Here is a 25,460-nt window from a genome sequence, read left to right on the forward strand (position 1 = left end):
TCAATATTGCTAGGCAAACAATCACAGCAAACATGCCAAAATTCTCCCATTTCTCCTCCATTTACACACATATAAACCCATCCCTTAATGCTGTGCAATACTTAACCAATAATTTTATTATTAAGAGCAGTGATGGGATTTGCATTTTTACTTTAAAAAAGTTTTGAAGAAAGAGCTCCATTTATATTGACATGATTTTTTTCTCTGTCCTTGCACCTTTTCCAGCATTTTTCTGTCCCTTCAACTTCTTCCTGCATTGACAATGTCAATGTGAAAAGCAGATGATATAAAATCTTTTTAACATTACTGTGATACAGGTTAACAGCAATATTCCTATTTACACTAATTTTCTTTCCTTTGTTTCTTGTTCTCTTTCCTGTTCATTGAACCCTGATGGAAGTCAACTAAAAGTAATCACAGAGCTGATTTTAGTAACATGAAAACAAAACCTAAATCTCTTCAGAGATTTGCTCTAGTAAAACTATTATTAAACCATCCTCTGACATTTCAATTGATACTCTGTGCTTGATACCCTTTTAAGAAACGTTAAAGATTTAAGCAGCAGAATACGGATACATTATTACATGCAATAAGCGCCCCCACGACGACCAACTTTGTATACAGCACTATTTTATGCAAGCAACACAAATGCAAGCCTGCGGCAATGCACATTTTATTCAACCATAGCTTTTGTATAAACTGGAAACCTGTTTTTACCTCTTTAAATCAGATGTCCTAAAACCACAGAACATCGGGCCAAAGTCACGTAACTGACAGGTCAACTGCGACCATCGCAGAAAAAATATTGTACCGGACAATTTCTTACTAAAGCCTCTGTAACTCTTGACATTTATCATTGCATACAAATAGCTTGCACTAGAAATAGGTTTGTATATAAAGAAGACTAGTGTTAGTTTAAATCTGAATGTAAAATATCAAAGTGGGTTTTTAATGTTTACATTCATATCACAAAGGCAGTGGACTAAAACATACTATGCACTTTCGACTATAGTTTGCTTAGCACTAAAAAGGCTTGAAGTATTTGCATTTGATTGAAACTTATAGAAACCCCACAAGATTGTTTCCCTTATTAAAGCTATTCAAATATAAATTTTTACCAATTTCTTGTGAATTTATCTAGCAAGAATGTTTTAGTTCATAATGTGATTTTGATGTTGATGATGTTGGTAGTACAGATGTTGTTTTTGTTGATGATGTCCTTGTTATTTTCCCGATACCTATTTTAGCCCTAACTTGAATTAAAAGTCGCTAAATCGCACTAGGAAAGCCACTGCGCATGCATGCATCCCACAAAATGCTGAGCCAGTGAAACCCCTTAGCTCCCAAGAGGTCCAAGGTTCGAATCCCAGGGGTACCAAGTGACTTCTTCTCTCCTTTTTCATTTCTTCTTTCCCTTCCAATAGCAAAATAAAAACATGGGTTCAGTTGGGGTTTAACTTACATCATACTAACTAGGCACTGGTGCTGCTGGCACATTGTATTCAATTGCACCCTCCTTACACTTTGCCCCCTTCCTAATGTTACCAATTTTGAACTGATCACACTGTGGAACCTCCCCCGAAAGGTAATGTTATTACATGCGAATAACCAGAGCATCGCATCACTGGTTATGTTACGGCAAGTAAAGGGTCATCCATGGTTCTGCATACACATCGCTATTTCTGAGGCAGTTGGTATTGCTAATTGACTTAGATAAATAATCAAAACTACTCCAAAAGCCTCCATGACATATCTGATGGCAATATTTGATAGTATTATGCTATTTATCAGTCAAGTCATATTGGTTTTCAAGTACTGTGGACATGGAGCAAATACTACTTATGGCATCTAGGAATATGAATTCTATGAATAAAATTTTCTCAAGTTAAAGTTTACTCAGCGAAGAAATAAGAATGAACCAATTTAAAACAAACTTATTCTATTGATATTGCAATGCAATATTTATAATTTTATATCAGATAACTCAACTGATTTTGGATTGATATTAAAATTCAAGCTCAAACAAATTTCACCAGTACAATTCAGAGGCAAACACATAATAAACAGTAATGTCAACCTATGAGAAGGAACATACATTTGTAAACCTTGAGTAATTCAATCGCACACTTGACTCAAAATTTCAATTGTTGAGTAATAAAATACTCCCCCACTTTGCCATGTTCCCTAAATATACATTTTTATCGCCATTGCCAAATATTTCATGTATTTATAGTACTAAATAAGATTTGAATAATATGAACATATAAAAGTACATCGCCGACTACACTAAACTTTCTGTAAAACTAGCCATTCAATTTAACCTAAGTGAACCCTTCGAAACAAAACTGATGAATATTCTATAATTAAAAAGCCTAATATTCATGTTCATGTCCACCATGGGCCCAATATTTCAGTCTGAAATTCTGAATCCTGTAACTTTCAGAATGTATCTATAAAACACAGCATCTCCCTGGTTAGTTTTATACCGACAATACAAAACACGTAGCCTTAAGGTGCTATTATCCTAACAAAGCACTTACTTACTGTACCCGATTCACAGCCAAATGAAATATTGATGAACTCTTTCACACTGATGTGTGTTGGAATTCAAAGCAGAAGAAGCTGACAATATCCTAATTTAGTATTGGACTAAAAGAGGAAATTTAATCCAACATAAAATATCGGTCAAGTGCAAATCAAAGTGGCTAGATACCATCTCATCCATTAGATGGTAAAGTGATTTTGGTCTTCCATGGCTAAAATTTCCATTTCTATTTACCAACTCTCAATAGAGGTAGTAATTTGACAGAATTGGACCGAAAAGACCAAGTGTTGGTTACAGAACAAATGATACATCACGTATGCACATATCTAGTACACAGAAGCAGATTTGCTAAGGCATTTCATCATCATCAGTGATGTTCATTAATTCCTATAGAGGGTCTGTGATGACACCCTATTTTTTACCTGTGTCTTATTATGTAGGCCAATTTTTGCCATGTGATGTATTAGCATTCATCACAATTAGCCCAATTGGGTGTAAGGACTGTGATGTTGGCAATACTACTGTAAATAGAAGCATTGATGAGCAATTTTGTCTTGAATCGTGATGTGACATTTTCTGCGACAGTTACCATCCTTGGACCTCTCTAGTGATATTAGCTTCCTTTTCACTATCTGAATTATTTATAAGAGTTGAAGATTTCAATTCCCTGTTTCTCTTATTTAATTAAAGAGTATAAAAAGCACTAAAAGACAGCTCTTTGCCAGATCAGTATTTCTCATCTCTTGACCTTCCTGAAAGATTACTTTAAGAATGAATACACAATTCACAATAAGATTTTCTTTGGTCCAAATGTGTAACAGAAAATACCTAAATTGCTTGATCCAATGCCATTTCGTTGCATACTAGTTATGTTCAGATGACCATAGAATTCTTGAGGATCAGTGTGCTCGAGAATTGCGATTCATAAGTCAATCCCTGAGTGCGTGTTCACACGACTCAATTGGAGCCTGGAACCCTCAAGTTTTGCAATGCCTGATGACAGCAGCTATGGAATTACAACCGGAAGCTTACTGTGACCCATCTAGTGGCATCCTGAATTGTGCCGTATTAAATATAATTAAACAAAGGTCATAGGTTAAGCTCAACACTCGATTAAATCGCAAACAGGGCCGGATTTATCTTTTTGGGGTCCTGGGCCAGGCCAAAATTTGGAGGCCCTCAAACTCACCGTGAGGAAGGCAAGTACTCAGTTTTGGTTTAGGTATAATTTAGCTATGCAACACAAATATTTGCAATTTTACCAAAACTAAATGTTTTCGCGCTAAAAAGGAATATGCACAGGGCAATATTTGGGGGCCCTGGGCCCGGGCCCATCTGGGCCAATGATAAATCCAGCCCTGGTCACAAAATGTATAGTTCACACCATGGTAGCACTCGAGGATCACTTTGGGAAATCATGAAATCCCTAAATTTCTTGGGGATAAAGTTTTTGCTTGAGAACTTTGTTGCTTCAGCAAAAACCCTCGGTGTGGATGTGCCTACTGGTACCTGGTAGTACAAAGATGTATGCTATGTGTTTGTTTTTTTTTTTTTCAGATGCTGCTAAATACAATGTAGGTTTAGGTTATGAAAGCTTTTATTGTCTGAACCCTTGTCTCACTTGGTGGCTGTCTGAGTATTCACTGAATGATCACTGAATGAATGATTGATCAGAAACTACGAGCACCATCCATTTAAAATCACAATTTGTCAAAGTGATGTTATTCTGCAAATGTAGTATGTACTACAATCCTATTTGTCTGAATACTTAGCACCCACAAAAGATAACATACCTCAGTGTACATTATACTGTACGTCTAAGAATTTATTTTCAAATTAAAACAAAATTAAAAGTTGCACTTCACTTTGCAATGTTAAGTCTAATAGCTTCATAAGCCGTCTGATTGATGTTGACGTCATATAGACAACAGGGAACACACAGTAAGGGAGCTATATCTTTTCATCATAAATCTAGGATTTACTTTCAGATTATGTTTCATGTTTGTTTCAGAAAATAGTTTTCATCTACTATATACGCCCTAGTAGTAAATTACTAGCCTGGAACTCATCAATAAACTTCAACTTCACAATCACTTGATGGCATAACAACAAGGGGGTTTTAACAGTCAAGTTGAGTCAACCCCACCCTGTGTGTTTGAAAAACAAACCAGCCCAAAGAAACAAACAAAACATGAAAATCAGTCCTTGATCAATCCCCTCAATAATTTTGGTGCGGAGGCTGGAATACCCCCCCCATAATCCTAGGTGGGAAAATATAGGGAAAATGGGTGTTTGTGACCTATATTTTGCAAAAAAGCCAATGCATCATCTTTTATCCCCAGCATTTATCAAGGTTTTCATGACCAGTTTGTGATATCCCTCAGGTACAGTGCTGACATTCCTCCTCCTCCTCCTATTCCTCCTTGAGTCTTCCCTCTTCCTCCTCCTTCCTCCTGTTCATCCGCCTCCCTCCAGTCATCTCCACTTAGAGCAATCACAAACATGATGCAACTGGAATGAGATGAAGTCTCAATTGACAACATACACCACACAGATGACATTTATCCCAATGAGCTGCAGCTGCAGGTTTTCTTCCCAATATTTTGCAATCAGATCCCATCATTTATCACAACTTTGAACCTTTTCATTTACCACCCTCTGTTACAAACTTCAATACCAATACAACTTTACATGTTGCAAGCTTTTGATTTCTTCGCATTTTCTCCATTGGGAAATGTAATACCAACCCTTCCACATTACGACTTGAATATTATATCCGGATAAAAGACCCTTTAAATGATATATTTTCAGTTCAGATTCCTGCCCTGTAGCAAGAAGTTAAATACTTCTCACTTTTATAGAAACTTATCCAACAGCGGCAGCATGCGCGGACCAGCAAGCTGTGAGCTGGAGGGGACGTCCACGCGTCAGTTACAGCAGAAATACCACTTCAAAGCCGCCAATGGGTGAATGTGTGGCCAACAGCTGCCGACTTCAAATGTGTCAAATTAAAACAAGATGAGATAAGAATCGTAAATGTATAAATGGCAGGGATCGAAAGTTACCTATGAATTCAAAACACTGATCACAAATTTTTACCTTCTGATCTCACCTTTGAGTTTTAAGAGTGAATTTGTAGTGGGCAGGCCCATAACCAGGATTTATTTTGGCGGGCTGATTTTGAAAAAGTGGACTTCTTTTCCAAATTTGGACCTTTTTGGACTGGGGCAGATTTTGAAAAAGTGGACTTTTTTTTCTCAAAATTTGGACCTTTTTTGACCAAATAGGCATAAAAAACCCAATTTTTTTCCCTCGCTACACTTGCAAAGAAGGCTTTTTGGGTCAAAAAAGGAGACTTTTTTGGGGATGTCCACCTCAGCCCCCCTGGTTACGGGCCTGGTAGTGGGACACATTTTGCAAAAACTGGCACTACCACCAGATATTTGGCTAAGTAGTAACTGATGATGATTGCAGTGATGGCACTAAGCCCCCCCATCCTGGGCTTTGACCCTCACCTCCCCCAGTCAAAAATATAAAAAGATTAACCTTTTTTTTATAGTACTGGTAGATGAACCATCAAGAAATGTCCAAACTATTTTCTGGATAATACACCATAAAACTTCCAACTACCAATTTTCAACAAGCAGATATTTACTTCGGAATAAATACCAGAACTCCCCTTCAATTAGAGCAAATAAGCAAAAGTTTTAGTAAAACATAATAGGCTTATGCTAAATTTGTACATTTTTGAACTGTACTTGCATAGCCCAATTTCCTTCTCCTTTCCCCCCAGTCAACCCACCAAAACTACCATTTACAATTTATACCACAAAGCAATGTAATTTACAGTTCACTACGAAATCAGATATTAGCCATACATGTATCCACGATCATGAACTCAAATATTTAACTCACCAATGTCATACTCACTATTAAATAAATCACCCCTAGAATCTGCAAAAAATAAACACCTCAAAGCTAGCCTGAGGGCACAAAGATTTTACCCAGTTGACTATTTTTACCATCATTTTTCCTTTTATATGGTGTAACATTACAAGATGCCACATCAAATACACATCCACAGAAGCAATTATATAATGCTTAACCCTCACCAAGCGCAAGCATATTGCAGTTCAAATTTTACCCTGGGAATCTTACACATTTTGAAGTCAAAATTTCACACATTTTGTTTCAAAATTTGGAATGAAACTTGTTTCAAAATTTGGAATGAAAATCATTAAAAAATACAGTACTAAAATGCCCACTTTTGCCATTGGTCCAGTGAATCTTACGACTTGTATTTGCCATACAAGTTGAGGGAAAATTTGTGCGTTGAAAACTGCTGCCGTTTACGAAGTATTATCCCTGGTTCAGTGAAAAATTACCATAGCCTCCGGCTATACTTGCCTTGCCTCAGGGCAAGAAGATTTTTACTGGCTATATCCTGCAGTTTGGCACATATGCATACAGTTTAGTGTAAAATTTATTTTTTGTTTCCAGGTATTTTTCACAGCTGCAAATTTAGCTTTCTCTGGTTGGAAGAGTTTTATCCCGTGGAGTTTTATACACAGATTCTGATTGTAAGTATATTATATGTATAATTGCTGAAAATTATCAAAAATATGTAGATTTTTTCCAAAAGCAAAGCAAATATTGCATTTATTTAAAAATGTTGAAAACTTTAAAGTTCATTGTTTGATTCCATGCTTTTGACCTTGACATAAACATTGTCTTATAAATGATAAAGGCTTGTCTAAGGTCAAAGCTTCAGCTATATTTGAATCTGAAATGACAATTATGAATTTTTTCTAAATTTCTTCAATTTTGTATCTAGCATAAAATGCGGTTAACAGGGTAAAATAGGAATACTGAAACAGTTGTGAAAATTTCCCTAAACTTAAAAATATCTCTTTTTCAGGCAAAATATCTTCCTAAGGACATAGCCTGAGGGCACAAAGTTTTTTTCAGCCAGTCAGGCAGTGAGCACCAGAAATGAGTCTGTAATGTACAGCCAGCAGCCTGCTGACAGGTCAATTCCCTGGGTGCAATGAGCCAGTAAATTAGCATACACTGGCTAGTTCAATGTTAGCCCAATTTGATAATTAACAGGAAACTGTCATTGTAATTGATCCAACAGAACCATTGAAGGAAAATAATGTAACTGAAAGAAATAATGAGTGGAATACATACATACTATGGGGGTTCTATTATGGTAAACTGGGTTTGTAAAGCAAAATACACCTAGTATTGAATCTCGATTCAGCATTTTGTGGCACTTTTAGGGCCATGTGCTCAAATTGTGAACCAAGCTTGCATGTACCAGTTCTCCCAAACATAACTTACGCAAACCAGGGTTCCAAGTGCCTGAGCCAATTGGGATAGAAAATAACGTACTTTAATTTGTTCACATTGACCAACGTTCTCTGTAAAATTAGAAGTCCAACTTTAAGCTGGCAAATTGAACACAATTGTCACAGACGAACTGCCTGTGTTAAAACATGGTATCATTGATACTGATATTGCTGATATGCCTATTTTGAAATATATTTCAATTGACTCTCTATCATGTCTATGGCAAAATACAATATTGTAACTCATTATAAATGGTTGTCCTGATGAGGTCAAAATGAGTTGTTAATATGACAACATCTGTTTTCTCTATGAAATAGAATAATATCCCACTGACTTTGCCTACAGTGAAACCACACATTTAATAAATCATATAGTAACTGCAGGTGATCGCTGAATGAGTGCTACCTATGATGAGACTGAGTAGGAGTAAAAAGTTCAATGGCAATCTTGTATGGCCATAGACCTGGCCTACCTGCTTCACTGCCAAGTGCTACCACTGATTGTAGAAACACATTTTAATAGGTCAGGTACATCATACATCTGGTTCTACTTGGATCTCATTCATGCAAATTGCTTAATAATCTATGCTTTGAATCCATATTCATATTGGCCTTTATTGAAGGAGATGGACTATAATTAGGAAAGAAAACCACTCCCAACAAAACAAAGTCAACAAATTTTAGATTTTAGAGTATTTTACTCTCAGTTTTGCCTGGATATCAAGAGCAATGAAGTTTGTTTTCAAAGTAATGACACAAAACTGGGCTGAATCAATTCGCGGACTCAACACCCACGGAAAGTCTAATATTGCTACATGTACGGGGCTATTTCAGCTCACAGGATTATCAGGGCACTAACTTATATTTGAGAATAAGAAGTATGTACAAAAGCCTAACATTTGCAAATTTATCTGTCAATATCCTCCCATTTTATCAAAACCAAATTTAAATTGCACTGTTATTGAAGCTCCTCCATCTTCACTTGCTGAAGTTACAGGTACTTTCCTTAAGTATTTTGAAACAAAATTCTAGCCAAATTGGCCTACAAAAGGTACTATTATTGGCCCTACATGTACATTGTATAATTGGACTATAGTACTTTGTAGCTGAGTACTTTACCTCCATTTCACCCAGGAGAAAGTCTGAGGTCACCTGAGGTCAGTCTTGACATCACAACACTACATGTCAACTGGCAGGGTCATGATCTGAAATCTCCAAGAAAGCCTTCCAATTTACCCCTGTGCAAACATTACCAGACAGACAGAAACCCCCAGAAGCTGCACATAGCAAATGCCTTACAATATTGCAACAATATTTTCACACCAACTCCCACCATTTTTTTGAGAAAAAGATACAGCATTATGATTGAAATTTCAGTTAGCAAATTAATTTTTTTTTGCAGAGAAGTTGTGTATAAAATTGAAAGAAAAATAAATAGTTATACTGCCTTTATTATCCCTATCATAAGTAAATAGGCCGTAATAATGAATATCGTAGCATGAGTAAGTGCTGCTCACAGTCACATTTAGTGCATGGGGCCATGGGCAAACTTTAGGTCATTCATCCAGTTTATCGTGGTTATTCATCTCTTTAGCTCTTTTGATGGACAATTGCAGCATTTGGCAGAATTTGTTGTGATTTGACCAATTTCATCTTCATAAACCTAGTCTGAACAAACTTTGAATTTCAATTTCCATGAACTATGTAAAAAATATGGGGGAAACTGATGTAATGTAAGAATGCAAATTTTCATGTTCAATACAATTTTTTGCTGCTGTTGATGAAGCATTGCGTTAAATTACCTATAAGGCAAAATGTACCAGTTTCAATCCCGGAGTCAACTGAATATCTTTTAATTGCTTCCTTTAAAGGAGGATTTCGTGATCCTAACATCCTCTTTTTATGACATTCTTCAGTAGATATCAATGAAAAAAGCTTATTCCCTAAATTTCAGTTGATTCTGAAAGGCCATTGTTGTAATTTCGTTCTGGTAGTGGTATATCAGAATTAATCTGCAAGAAATATTTGGTACATAAACGTTATGTAGCCAGAGGTTTCCAGTGGTATAAAAATATAAACTTTTTTTGAAAAAAGTGGGGGGATGAGGCTGTGGATCACGAATGTTTGGGTTTATTTCACTCCATGATGTACAATGCGCAGGGTCGGCTTAACAAAAATGACCAATAAATATACCAAACGAGCTGCATACATTTTAGTTCATTCAAGTCTTATAACTTCCACAGTTGCATCCTTCAAGACTATCACTTTCATAGGCTCATGCTAACTTGTCAAGTTATGTTTTATCGTTAATTTCTTCATAATTCCAGAACACCCAGTCCGTACAATACCTGATAACATGCATGTACCGCCCAGCTTTTACATTACATCAAGTAGCTACTTCTAATTTGATACAGGCGACACATGAATATTCCACACTAGCCTCTGGCTAGTCTTCATTTCCACGTTTCAAAATGCTTCCTAATCATATATAGGTGCATGATTTCTTGGCGGCGAGGTCCTTTTAAAATCCCAAAATTCAGTACGGATAAGTGTTTGCCCGGTGACTCAGAACCAAATCAAACCTTTAAAAATTGGCATGCACTTGGCATTTTTATACTTTTGATATGTAATAATAATTGGGAAGAATTCTGTCAAGGTGCCAGTCAACACTCGATTGTAATATCAATATTTTAGAAACCATCCATTTTTGACAACATTCACTTGACAAGTTTATTTCAATAATTCATGTATGACCCGATAAAATCGTTGAAAATAAACACACATTTTACCATGATAAAGTATTGATAATGGAGAGACAACGCCACACATTGGCATTTAGATATTTAAAGTTGCCGACTTGCCTACGGGCTCCAGGTCTAAATCAAGCATTCAAAACATGCACATATTTTGTTTGGTCCATCTTCAATTTAATTAATTATTGACAATCAGTCTGACTTGCCATATCTTGCTTTTCAATATTATTCATACAGCGTAAGCAATGTAATTTGCAATGGTGTTTAAAGGTAACTTATACACATGTCACTTGTATGACCCACCCTAGGACCCCCGGGGGATGTGCGTCATGGTTGGGTCATTTACCAACCAATTAGTGACGCAGAGTACGGTCATTTACTCAATATATGCGTCACAACATACCCGAGGGTGCGTCAGTGTCAGTCACTTTACCTAGGTGCGTCAATGGTTAGGCGCATCAGTGTCAGTCAAAATACCTAAATGCCTAAAATGGTGAGTCAAATTTGCGTCATGAGGACAGTCATAATCCTTAACATGTGCGTCACAATTTTGACCAGGGGCTCAGTCATTGTCGGCAAATGTCAGTCATTGTTTAGAAGCGCACATGTGGGTCATGGTATAGTTAAATCCGACGCACCTATGTAAAGTGACTCACCACTCCCGGGGGTCATAGGGTGGGTCATACAAGTGACATGTGTATTATGGTCAGTCAAATTAAATATGAATTTTCAGAAACCATTCTTTTCTCCAGAATATGCCACAGATGGGAAGGAGGAGATGGGTCTAGCCTTCGAGTTTAGGGTGCTGGTCCTATTTAGTAGCTGCAAATTATGCTCATACAAATTTAAATTTATTTTTCAATTAGGGCATCAGATTTGGAAAAAAAATTTATTGCCTGCCTGCCTACCAGTACCCCCTTCCTTCTTTGTTCCTCTCTAGAATAATTTGCTCGTTTGTTACTTGGTTGGTTGGTTCATCTATTCATTGGCTTGTTTGTTTGTTTGCTAGTTTGCTTGCTTGCTTGTTTGCTTGTTTGTGATTTACTTAGGGACGCACCATTAGATATTATCGGGGGGGCTAGGGAGTTTTTTGAAAAAAAAAGTTTTGCCTCACTGATGAGTAAAAAAAAAAATTTTGCCTCACTGATGAGTAAAAAAAAATTTTGCCTCATTGATGAGCAAAAAAAAATTTTTCCCTACCCAGCTCTGTATAAAGGTAAACATTAAAATTGAAAAAATACACCTTCGCCGCCAAAAGAAGCGAAAAAAAAAATTCAGCCTCCAAAGCCAGCGAAAAAAAAAATTTTGCCGCCTTCAAGTGCCAAAAAAAAAATTTCTGCCTGACCCAAACTCCCTAGCCCCCCCGATAATATCTAATGGTGCGTCCCTTAATATCAATCCACCTTAAAGGACACAAACCCCTTCCATAAAACATCCCCAAGGTGAAGTTAATTCTGGTTCACTACCACACAGACATTACTCACTAACAAGGCATGTTTCCAATCCTTAGTGACATCATTTGTTTGGGTTCATAGAAAACTTGGCAAGAAAGTGAGAATCTACTTTCCACTTCATGCACCATGAAATTTTGTACCATTTACAATCATAGGCATAGCTACATGTAGGCATTATGATCTAACCCCAGATCTAACCAGAGACAGTTCTTCTCATCTGTCCATAGACTGTGTATTATCTATTAAACCATAGACATCTTGAGCATGCATGCTCAATGTGGAAGAACCGGTCTACCCCACTAAGCATGCTAAGTTCGCACATTCAAGATCCACCATAGAATGACCTCTCAACAGCCTGGGTACAAAAACTCATCCTCCACAATTTGAGGTCAACTCTCGAGCCATAATATGTTGAATGGAAGCTGTTGAACTAAGCCAATACAAGTGAGACTAGTTTGGCTTCAAATGGCTCATAGGATCTCAAACATGGCTCATCTCACAGGACACAATTCTATATGAACCCCAAATATGCTTGTATAAATGATTACCTTTGAACACTCTGGGTACCAAAACTCATACTCCATAACTTGAAATCAACTTCTGAGTTATGATCATTTGAATGAAAGTCTTTGAACTTGGCCATTGGAAATACAACCATAGCTTTAAAGTGCAATAGGAATCTTACACCAAAAGACCCCTGGCTCTCAAAACAGTGATGTTTGCATTCTTGATAGAGGGTGACTGGCGAACAAATCCAAGGTCAAGTCCTAACCCACATGCCTTTCTCAAAAATTCAAAACAACAACAAACCATATGGATAAACCAGTGTTGCAGACCTACTTTAGAAAGCTTTTCAAGGATCACACGTTTTGTAGGAAATTAGAAATGGAATTGGTAACTTTTCCCACAAGCATAAAATTTGAAAGATATTACAGACAATAATAGGATCATAAAAACTGGTATCATTAAGAATTGACCTACTGAAAGTTCTGGGAAGCACTGTGAGGTTATCCACAAATTTGAGAATCTGTGGGTTTATCAGACCAAATTGCCAGAAATTGTTTAACTCTCTAAGTATTTGTTCTATTTCCATGAGTTTGTAATTTATTATGACCTATTTGATGTCTAAAATTTAAAAATAAGTTCATCGAAAACTATGTCACTCATCCTCATTCAATTTTACATAAAATCCTGTCCACCATGAGGCCTCCACCATATCCACAGGGCAAGTAGCATGATAATAGAATAAAACAGGCCATAGATAAATGGTTGTGGAATCCCCCTTTGACACATAGCTGTTTCTAGACCAATATGGCTGCCATATTAATTCCGGGGGGAGTCACTCGTTTACCAAAGTGGTACGCATGCTCGTCCCCAAAAACGTCGAAAAAGGGTCGATTTTTGGCCTTGTGGCGGCGTTGACGTTTTAAGAAAAAAGGGTGCTTTTCAGGTAAAGTTTCGACGTTTAGGGTATCTTTTTCAATTTCCATGGGTTTGTTTTAGAGTTTACGCCATTTAGGGGTTCATTTTAGTTTCTTACACCGAATTACGCCATATTTTAGGGGTAAGATTTTCAGAGCCTTACGCCAATAAGGGGTGAAATTTTTCTACACTGATTACGCCATTTAGGGTCCATTTTTGAGGTGCTGGGACGAGCATGCATACCACTTTGGTAAGCAAGTGATCCCCGGGTATTAATTATGCCATTTCAATTGTTATACCTTTCCAGTTGGTAGAGTTGATAGTCGCGACTACGACTATTGAAAACCAAAAGTCGACTAATGCAAGTATATTTTTGTGTTAAAAAATTACTTTAAAAGTACCAGTTATTCGCACCAAAACCAACCAAATACTAACATATAAACTGCGAAAAATGTGAAAAAATGTTAGTCATTGTCTTACCAATAGTAACACTAACCAACGAGTAATCATAATGTCCATAAATCATCATTAAATTGGTGTTATTGACTTGTTGTTGAACTACTTTCCCACAAGATAAAAGCTGTTAAAAAACTCAAATTACTTAGAACTGTCGAACATCTCATTATGATTATAATTTATGCAGCGATAACAGGTGTAGCAGCGTCATAGCGTGCATGTACAGACCCAGGTTGGGTGTTTGTACCAACTACTAAAGGTATGAGATTATTTCAACTTTGGAAAGAAACAGCGAGAACTTCCGAGAAGTGTTTTCCAAAAGGGAAAATTTAGGAAAATATTATTAGATTAGAAGTACTTTTCACGTAATTTCAAAAAGCTATGCTTATTGTGGTAACAGAATATTTAGAAAGCAACAGGAAAATAACCAAATTAGCTGACAAACAGTCGTAATGTTGCAATGCCACCCCTGTAGCGACAAATGCAGTAGTCTAGATGCGGTCAGGTGACGTAGGTCGGAGGTGAAAGTTAATCGTACATGCACGATGCAACACGTTCATGAGCATACCATGGAAAATATGCACTGCCGTACCGGCATGTTTACATATTTTCATGCACAGCAAAACATGCAAACGAACGAAGATCGCTATTGGAATATTGAAGGTTTGAGAAAATATATGAAGTTTCTTGTGCTGTTGCTGGAAAGTGGCAAGTGAATTTAATTGAACAGAAAAGTTAGGCCTATATTACAGCATTTTACAGTCAAATATTTGCATCTTAAGCGTGCGATACAGTGTAGCAATTTGTATCGCAACAGTGCTGGTTTGTGTAGCAAACTGTGATGCGATGCCGGCAATCACAGGTCCTGTAATCATGCATTATAAATACTAAATTGCCACCAATCTTTCACCCGATTTTTCAGTCCAATTTTAACCACAGATAGTCGCGACTATAGTCGTAGTCGCGACTATTTGCTGCCGACTAACTAGTCGACTAGGAAAAAAGTGATAGTCGCCCAACTCTACCAGTTGGGTTTATTCAATAGGGTCTATATGAACGAATACATGTCCCATCGTTGTATGGTTAAAGTCCTGTATAATTTATTCCACAGATTATTAGGCCAAAAAAAAGAAGCTTTGTCTCAAAGCTTGCGTGCGCGTTTGTAAAATCGCACGATTTGACAAAAAAGAAATGCAGAAATTTTATTTAATTAAAAAATTTTTTTTTTTAGTTTTTTCCAGAAAAAATCGGCGAAAATCAGACTTTTTTCTCAAAATACTATGAAAAAAGTAGGGAATAAATTTTTTTTTTTAAATCGCATTTCGCATTTGTTTTTTAATTTCTCGTGAGCTTTGAGACAAACCTTTTTTTTTTGGCCTTATTATACTATTTCTCTCACACCTATAAATGTAGCCTATATAATTCCCATGACTGATAAGATATCCTGACAAGTGAATTCTCAATTATCTGTCTCTGATGTAAACTAAGTACTTTGTAATAATAAACATGCACACTTATCACATAGCCTAATATCATAAGTCGATATTAATCATCATCCTAATATCATATGTAGCTCATCCTTTGGTAATTATCATAGTCTTGCATTTGAGATTGAATAACAGGACTAATAAACTGGGACAATTCTCTTGAACCTAGAATTGGATATATTCTTGTCTTGAGGAAATGCACAAAAGGTATAGGCCTATGCATTCAGCTGTGTTTTAGGAAAATACAAGACAAAACCATGGAAGTGCTACAGCTGCTAAAAAAAATACGAAGTATATCTTGACTAATCATGGCCTAATTATAAATAAAATGCAAATTATTCACAAAAAGACAAACAGATGTACAAGTGGTGGCGCCAAGAATTTTTTTTTTTTTTTTTTTTTTTTGTGGGCTAAGTTAATTTCTGTGTGGAAAAATTAACAAATGCTGCGCAAAATTGCAGCAAAAAGTGTGAATTTTTGTAATTTTGGGTTTTTACTGGGAGGCATCAGGGGGACAAGGGGTGGTCTTTGGAACATTTCACTAATTAAGAGTTTGTGTGATATTTGCAAAGTTGAGATATTTTGGGCACATTTATAATTTAGCTGCTCTTTGCACCTTTTGTATCCATTAGATCATATAAATTACTCAAAAATAAATACATTGGAATGGTAGAAAATCCTTTCAACAACTCAACAACTACATGACATTAGACAGCCATTTTCTCTCCATCTGTTTACACTGGAAACAAGGAATTGCAATTACCAAGAAGACAAAATATTCCAATCAATCTGTTTTTAAGTCAAGCCATCTAAACCCACTCAATCTGCTTCTATAGCTTTCTATGTCAAATATGCTGACACAATTTATACATCGGATTGATAAATGATAGCATTCTGTCGTATCCATGAGTAAATACACAAAATGGTGAAAATGGCATCAGCGTGTACGTGTCACACGCAATTTCTTTTCCTCCATCTCTTCTTACTTTCAAAGTTTCCTTTTATAAATGTAAAGCATTTTTACGTAACATCAGATATCATGATGGCTCTGACATGGACACAGTGTACTCAGCTGTACATTAGGACATACACCTCAGTCAGGACTGTAAAGTGATGAGGACAGCGACATTTCTTATTCTATAATTTAATACTACACTACATCCTGGGAATGATTTACAATTCTGATTTTTTACTTTTTAGGGCAAGCATGTCCTAGAATTTATTTCTACATGTACCTCAAGAAGCAGGCAATATTGTGTTAAAATTCCCTGTAAAACTGTGACACACTTTATTTTCACTTCCAATTTTCTTGAAAAGACATTTTGTTGTTTATTTTAAGTGGCAAGATAGCCGCAAAAAATCTGGTTGAACATAAGCTTTTATGACAATTGTTATGTCAATTTAATGTCCACAATGTAAATTCAGGCAACATTTTTGAAATTAATATAGGCTACTCTATATTCATAAATGTATGTTTTCCGCTTAATGATAAGGGAAATAGACTGCGCAAAGCATGTGGCCATGAAATTCAATGGAATTAATTGAGAGCTGGAATCGCATGATGAGGATGAGTGCACAGCAGAATAAGAAAACATGTAGGCCTAATATTTTCACATTGCCAAAGGTATGTTGATAAACCATTGATCACAAAACCACATCTTACAATATCTATGATGATATCTCATTTTGCTAAAACACAGGACAAAACAAGTTTTCTTATTTTAAAATTCATTGTTCCTGTTCACAGAAGTAATTATCTTCACAAAAATATCCTCATGACTTCAATCCACATAACATCATGTCACTGAGAGGCTCATGTGGTAATTCGGTAACATTAATTCCACTATGTGTTGGCTGCGTGTGAATTCTATGTCGGCACAACATATGGAGAGTACATTTACATTTTATAGCAACCAACACATTGCCTTTGATGAAACAAGAACATTCAAATAATACATTTAGTAATGAACCTGCTCCAATTATGCATTATATCAGATATTCTGATTTCTTTTCAGGGGTATGAATATGATAGTCTATTTATCGTTTAAATTGATTGTTAAAATTGCAAAATCAATCAATCAATTTCAATCAAGCAATCAACACATCAATCAATCAATTTGTTTGATTGTGTACAATTCTACCAAAGCTACAACGTCTACTACTCAGCAATCCACCAGAGTGCTGATGAAGTGAGCTTGGATAAGTCACGAAAATTACATGTAAGTGTGAATTCAATTGCTTGTGTGAATCGGTTAAAATTTACACCAATATTACATGATTTCACTCATTGTGAAAACATGGCTAGGACTCTAAAAGTTATCCATTGAAATGTCATTCAAAGTTGCTCATTTTTATTGAACCTGCAATCTTCCAGTATAGATCAACTCTCTTGTGTTTTAGCCAAATAAAAAGCATCTCCCGAGATGAGCAGCATCAGAGCTGCTCATGCTATCTGCTATTTAAAATCTTCAAAAAGAGGTCCACATTGAAATGTTTAATGCATAGTATTTGATCAGGTCAAGTAGAATCCATGACAACATACAATCTGAACGAACAGATAAATCGCCTTACATTATGTAATGGTATCTGAGTGGAGTCTTCACAGTAAACAATGCTGCAGTGTTATTTTCATGCAATAAGTGTGTTTGCAAGGAATTCACATAACATGCTCAATCTGAGGCTATCGGTGGACGTGTTGATACTACGCTTTATTCCGTACAGTACCATACTACGGGCTGGGCTGTATGCATTGTAATGTACAAAAAGTAGCCTGGGCTCGGAACAGTAACCTCAGATTGTGCACTGTATAGGAATTCATTGACACATCGCATGTCCCTGTATAACTTACTGTCTTTTACCATAGCAAACTATAGCAAATAAGACCAGATTCACTGTCACCGTAATTTGTATCTATCGTTTGTTTAATCAAAACTGTTTCTCGAATCTTTCAAGCAGGTGCCCTGTGAATGCAAAGCAACGTACCCGTTGCGTTCATACTGCTTAAGATCTGAGATGCATGATTAGTTGTACAGCATCACTAGCCTCAACTCCCCTGTACCTGGCATTATACAGGTATCATTTGTGACACGATCTGATCCACTCAAGTCTAAATTGAACCGGTAATTTTGAAAATTGCGAATTACCACCAGTGCAGTTAGCTCTGCAATGCTGAAAACCTGGTGTCTCTAGCATGTAATGAATTTAGAAATGTCAATTTTTCCTGTTTTCTTGTGTTTTTGCTTCTTGTGTATCTCTAAAATTCCAAATAAATAAACATCATCAGCTTGAATGGATCAGATTATGTCACATTTTTCATGGTCTAGAGAAATGCATCTGTGGCACATCCAAATCTTGTTCTGACTAGCACATCTCATCCTTACTAACCCCCTCATCCTAAATGCATCAAGTAGGTCCACATTTTGTACCATATGGTTTGCATCTAGGTGAGAGGAAGCTTTAGAATAGGATGTACTAGAGTCAAATAAATTTATCTTTGGATTTGAATTTAATGTGACTTACCTGCACAACGAGTTCCACCCTCCTGTCATCCAGGAGGGTGACCTGTGTGCGTCGCCCCTCACTCATCTGTACAACAAAAGAAAAAAGAAAAGAAAATTGAAATAATTAGTTAAAGATTACCAATACAAGTTGATCACTTTCATCATTGTTCATTCAGATAATATATGTCTTGCATATATCTGTTCTGCTATTCTAAATCACATTTCACTAAAAGTAATCTGTAATTTGGAAATGAATATTTACAATCTTCAGATGAATGCAAGAAAGTCATAAGTACATAATAATAAAGAACCTTCTTATATTAAACCATCATGTTCTGATGAATTTTGAAAAAAGTTGTCGCCACAAAAGTTAGAGTATACCCTTTAAACAAACCTTCCTAAACAAAAGATGCTGTAATTGGTAATCTGCAGGTGTGCAAAAACACTCACTGCACTGCAAAGGAGTATATAAAATTAATCACAAACCAAATTGATCAATGAGCATCACAAATGCTTTTATATAAGAATTGCTTTTTCTAGATAGATCCTTTTTCTTGTTCATAATTGTTTCAAATCCCACATGGTAACCATTCCCTGTTAGTACAAGTAGACTCAGAGGCAGGTTCCTCTCTGTCAAAGCCTCTGCAATGTAATTTAATTGCTTGTGTGTCCAATGAGAACAGCATTTATAGTGATGCATCGATTATGTCTTCAATCACCTGCCCATGACAAAATCACCTGTCCTGAGTTGACCCACATCCAGCACAATATTACATCACATGTGTTGTAGGTCCCACAAGCGATGATGGCTATGGCAATGAATTGTAAAATATACGAATGACTACATGAGAAAATGAAAAATACTGTTGCAAACATGATTATGTATTGTAATGTTCAAATTTCTCTTCAGAGGAATTTGGCAGTCAGCATATTTATGGTTTAACATGGTGGAAGTGATTTGAAGCTAGAGTCTTTATCAGTATTTCAGAAATATTGTCGCAAGTTTAACAAGATGCATTACAGGCTTCTTTATGATGTGGTAAGTTGTCCACACTTCCTGTATAGTAAAGATTTATACAGAAAGATTCATTAGGCTTCTGGGCTAAGTCCATTCATAAAATGATCTCTTTAGAAGCAACTACAATGATCTATAACCTCCTTACTTTTTTCAACATATGGCAAAGCCTTACCATCTCACATACAAGGGGAATCCTTGCAATTAATTATCCTGAATTTTTAAAAGGAAACCTTAGCCTTGCCTCTCAATCTAATTACAGATCCTGATCTAATCCATTGAATCCACTGGCCTTCTAGGTGTTTCTACAAAGTCATGTGAGTTGGGCTAGATAACAAAATATCCATTCTATAACCTCATCTATGATTCAAAACAAAATCAGAGACTTCTGTTTACAATTGATTTGGTTGTGATACTGTACAGCAGTGACATACCCGATATAAGCATTGCATAGATGACAGCGGCCTCAAAAAATATCCCATAAGCAAATCCCAGCTTATTATGTTATATGTAGATCTTCAGTACATGTACATGACAGATGATACCAAAACATCCATGAATTGGATTGCTTGAAGATCACACTGTTTCATCTTATGAATTCTAGACAGAATGGAAATGATGACCTCTTTGAATGTATTGTTTTAACCCACACCTATATCATATGAAGCTGGTTTACATGAATAATTTGTATTTCCATATTATTGTAGAACAATTATTTAAATCCTTGTGACAAAATCATGAGGGGTGTGTTAATTGCAGGTTTGCACTTTAATAAGGTCAACAGAATTGTGATCTTCTAGAGTAAATAATTAATATTTGCTCTAAAGATATTAACCTGTTCTCTATATATAGCGTTCATCAGATAAAGCATTTAGCTTATTGACACAACGAGTTGGACATATTTATGACAGGAAATGTACAGAAAACATTTGAACATCAAAGCTTTTGTTGTAATTGTACAAGTACTATAATTTATATTTGTTCGGTAATATATGTTTTATATCCATATTCTTCTCAATTTCATCTATAAATGCCAAGTAAAAGCTGATGAAATTAATTTTATATATGTGACATGATCAAGGGGAATGAGTCGGATGTTGCTAATATTGTTTTTGAGATCTTGGTAAAAACAGTGTTCAAATTCTTTTGTTTTTATTGTTTTCAGCCAAAAACAATTGATTTTTTAAAACTTTTTTGGTCAAAAAGGTTTAAATTTGGGGAAGGAAGTCTACTTTTCACAGAATTGCCCCCATAAGCCCACGTTTTCAAAATTAGCACCCCCAAAAAAAATATCCTGGCTACGGTCCTGGTCTTTCTTCATGTATTCTTTCTTTCCCTTTTCACCCTGGTCATATTTTTCATGCCTGGTCATATTTTTCATGCTTGGTCAACAGACCATTGCCACACATCTCCAGGGTCTAAGGTCACAAACTGGGCTACTAATTTTACACCAACAAAAAGGGACCACAAGAGCACTTTGGTTTCCATCTCCAGACAAAACAAGTCCCTTTAAGCAAAACAAGCGATAAATAACTTGTTCCATTTTCAATTTAAAAACCACAAAGGTGAATGCAAGGTGAAGAAGAATGGTGTTTGCATTGCAAAGCAGGACCCTTAAAAATAGTCTATGATCAGATCAGGTGATGATGGAAGGCACAAAATATACAACAAACACCACATTGAAAATAAAATTTCTACTTCTACCACTCTTTGTATAAAATTTAAAAAATTATCTATAATTATGTATATTTTGTGTACAGAAGAATTTAAACTTGACATAAGTTCTGTCAACATGTGTAGTTGTTCACTATTTAGCGCATTAACTAAGGAGGATTCTATTTGTGTCTCATTTATTTTGGTTAAATTAGGTGTTAATCACAGACAAAGTTACAAACCTAAGATTCTTGTTTGTAAAATTCCACCTGTAACTTAAGACCAAAGGAAGTTGTTGCTTTACCTAAATCACATAGTTATTTCCAGCCTGTATCACCTTACTTAATTTTAAGTATTTTCAGCCTAGATTCCAATCCCTGATCACATGGCTATTTCAAGCACAACAACTTCACCTTATTAGCACAGATCTGACATTACTGTCATGAGCAATGAAGACATCTCCCGCTGAACATGATGTACTGAGCACTATTAACACATCCAGCCATGTAATTGATTGACTCATACCTGAAGTAACGTGATCTATTACACCTCTTGTTAATAAAATACTGAGGTATTAAACGCATTTGATGCAAATACATGTCTATTGCATTAAAGCTGAATGTCAAATACTTTAATACTGACAAATTTGTAACTTGCTTACCTCGCTGTATAAAGACTGAACACAAGATTTGAGAAGTTATCACAGAAAGAATTCACAAAATATATAAAAACAAAATTCCTTTTAGTGCATATGATTAAATACTTTCTGTGAGGTCAGATGGCACGCACTTGACGTCACAGGCGTAATGCGCGAATATTGCCTAAAACTAGGAATTTTGATTTTTAGTTCAATAAACAACACAGATTGAAAACCGACTATACATCGCTTTTGTTTATACAATGTGAAACAGTAAATCATTACTACACATAGACTGACCAGAGATGTTGCATCCTAATTGATTTTGCCTGAGCGCATAGTGCAAGTCTTGCCTGGATACTAACAACAGGGATAGCAGTCTCAAATAGGCCATGCAAATAGAAGATATTCAAATAGGCCATGCGAAAAGGAAGATATGGGTAGGGACACCACACATAGTATAGCTACGACCAAGATTAGTTTGAGTGTTTGAGTGTTCATTTCAGCTTATTTAACAAGTTGACCTCAAATGACCTTTTCGCAAGGGTGCCTGGACAGATAGCCAGACAGAGCCTGAAGTTGCTTTTCTAAAAGACGATAAACTTTTGACACAAACGTACAGACCAATGATTTGTTGACTGCTTTGAAAACCCAAGTTTATGACATAAACTTGGGCTTTCATGCCAACCTCACACTTAATTGTATCTTTGAACAATACGACAGAAACAATTTTCACATCTTCAATACCAATATTTAAGTACGGTATCCTACCTGCAATCCTACACACATCGTACATCCCCGCAACGTCTCGACAGCCATGTCTACCCCACATACTAGACTCCTAGACTGCATTCTCAAAAGTGAGTTATCTCCCTCCTAACCAACCGATCGACACATAACATGGCAAATAGGCAGGTATAGAAACCAACACTTCACTGACTTGCTATTTCTAGAATTGGAATGAGGTATGGGGTAGCTAGCTGCCTACATAGCTATACATACTGTCAGATAACGTGTGACACATAATGCAATTATATCATCTGATGTACTTCTACTGTGAAAACACGGTGATCAAACAGATCTGGCAAATTGCCTATCATTGAACCCATCATTGAAAAGGACATTTTACCAATCATTGCAAAGGACAGGTTTATCGGGAGTACATACTTAATCAAATTCAGAAGGAAATCAGTAAGTTCATTCTGTTCCCATCTCAGCTCTTACTGTCTTTATACATTTGACTTTTTGACATAAAATTAATCTCCCATCCTTTATCTTTAGGTCAGTATTTGTTTTCACAGCTCAAAATATTATGGATGCGCCTGCCACTGAGACGCATCCCAGATGAACTAAACCGACTCTGTCAACTCGGCAAGATATCTGGTGTGCATTTCGCTAAATAGCCCGCTACAAATATCAATGGTGATAGCAAATAAGAGAAATGAATCTGGAAAGGAATACCAATATGTGAAGGTAAACATTCCAATTATATATAGCAGACCAGCATGGCCCATGTGATTCATCATGAAACTATAGACTGTACTTGACATCATATTGGTAACCTGGAGATTCTCAATGACTGATACACACATAGACAAGTGTCAAATTGCCCATCACTAGTTGTGCAAACAAATAATTAACTAAAACTCATCCTTCACTATTCCCAAATGCTAAAAGATAACCATGATGTATGAGATGTTCCATCATGTTTGTTGCTTTAGGAGCTTAATAAAAACATATCCCGCACCAAAGCAGCTGATTACAAAAGTACATAGCACCTTAATTTCAAAAGTGCTACAGCTGTAAGCATGAATAACACATACATTTTGCAATTGTTGTAAATTAAAATTATATAACAAGTAAACAAATGTGTTTTAAATGATAAATAAATATAAATAAACTTTTAAATCAAATTTATTTGTTATATGAAAAAATAAATTAGTTAAAAAATCAGAGAAATTTATTAAAATAATTTTACAAAACCATCATTACTCATCTTCCACATGCACAACATACACAAACAAACACTACACAGTAAAGCTGTATGTCTGTTTCTCAAGGTGATTTCTTACACAGGAAACATATTCTATTTAATTAATTAATATTTAATTACTTGAATTATTCTTGTAAAAATACTTTTGTTATGAATTCAAATATTAGGATTGTGTTGTTGGCTTTTGCAGATATCCATTCACTACCAGATTCCAAATTAAAATAACAAGTGTAAAGTCTATTGAAAATTTCTTGTGGGTGGATAAGTTTATAGTCATGTTCACATTTTGAGTTACACCCGGCGTAAACTTACGCTAACATTGATAAAAATTCCACAAATATTTTCGCTACTCCTACCGCGTGTCCACACCTAGCCACTAAGCATCGGCGTAAACATTGGCTTCCACTTCCGGTGTTTCCGTGACCTTTTTCAACCACACGGTATGTAATGTCTTAGTTCCGACCAACAAAAGGTCAAACTTACACCGGGTGCCAGGAGTAGCAGCGTTCACATTGCAACTTACGCCTGGCGGCTGTTACACCCAGCTCGTTACTCCTGACTTTTGTCAGGAGTAAATCTTCGGACGTACGCCTGGCGGAACTTACGCTGACCATAGTTCACACAGCCACTACTCCTGGCAGGGCCTACCGCTACTCCTAGCAACTTGCGCCGACCAAGTTCCGCCGGGCGTACGTCCGACAATGTGAACACAACTTATAACATACATTTCCATGTAAGGATTTCAGGTGTGAAACCGGGTGTGAAACATCCTTGCTTTAAGCAATACTCTTAAATTTCTTTCAAAGAAAGCCTTTATTGAAATATTAAAATAATATGCCTGATTGATAACATTGAAAAGTGTGAACTGCAGCATTTACAAGAACCACACCAAACCATATGCTGGGATTGCTGGCACTGTCAAGCTGTCTCTCAAAAGATTGTTCTAGGGCCAATATACCACACTCCTTGCAAATACATGACAAGCACCTAACAAATGACAGATAACCTGTTACATGTAGTTATGAAGATGTTAATTAATTAATTCCCCTAATCCCCAATCATAATTGCATAATTTAGATCTGTGCTTTTCTATTTCTAACAAAGTTCATAAAATAAGGACGATGGTCCTGGATAAGATGTCTGAAGATATGGGTTGTGATTGCGAATACTCGTGTGATACAATTTTTTTTCATC

The 25,460-nt window shown here is 36.1% G+C and overlaps 1 protein-coding gene across 1 annotated transcript in view; it reads right to left on the reverse strand.

Annotated features, from left to right (window-relative positions):
• Positions 1-23,214, reverse strand: part of LOC140148546 (uncharacterized) — a 143,648-nt gene extending 120,434 nt beyond the window's left edge. Inside the window, 2 exon segments of the mRNA XM_072170539.1 lie at positions 18,988-19,053; positions 23,045-23,214. Of these exon segments, the coding sequence (XP_072026640.1) occupies positions 18,988-19,053; positions 23,045-23,092 (114 nt within the window). The 5' untranslated portion in view covers positions 23,093-23,214.
• Positions 23,215-25,460: the final 2,246 nt, after the last annotated feature.

The sequence above is a fragment of the Amphiura filiformis genome, chromosome 3 (assembly GCF_039555335.1).
Source record: "Amphiura filiformis chromosome 3, Afil_fr2py, whole genome shotgun sequence".
Taxonomy (NCBI): Eukaryota; Metazoa; Echinodermata; class Ophiuroidea; order Amphilepidida; family Amphiuridae; genus Amphiura; species Amphiura filiformis.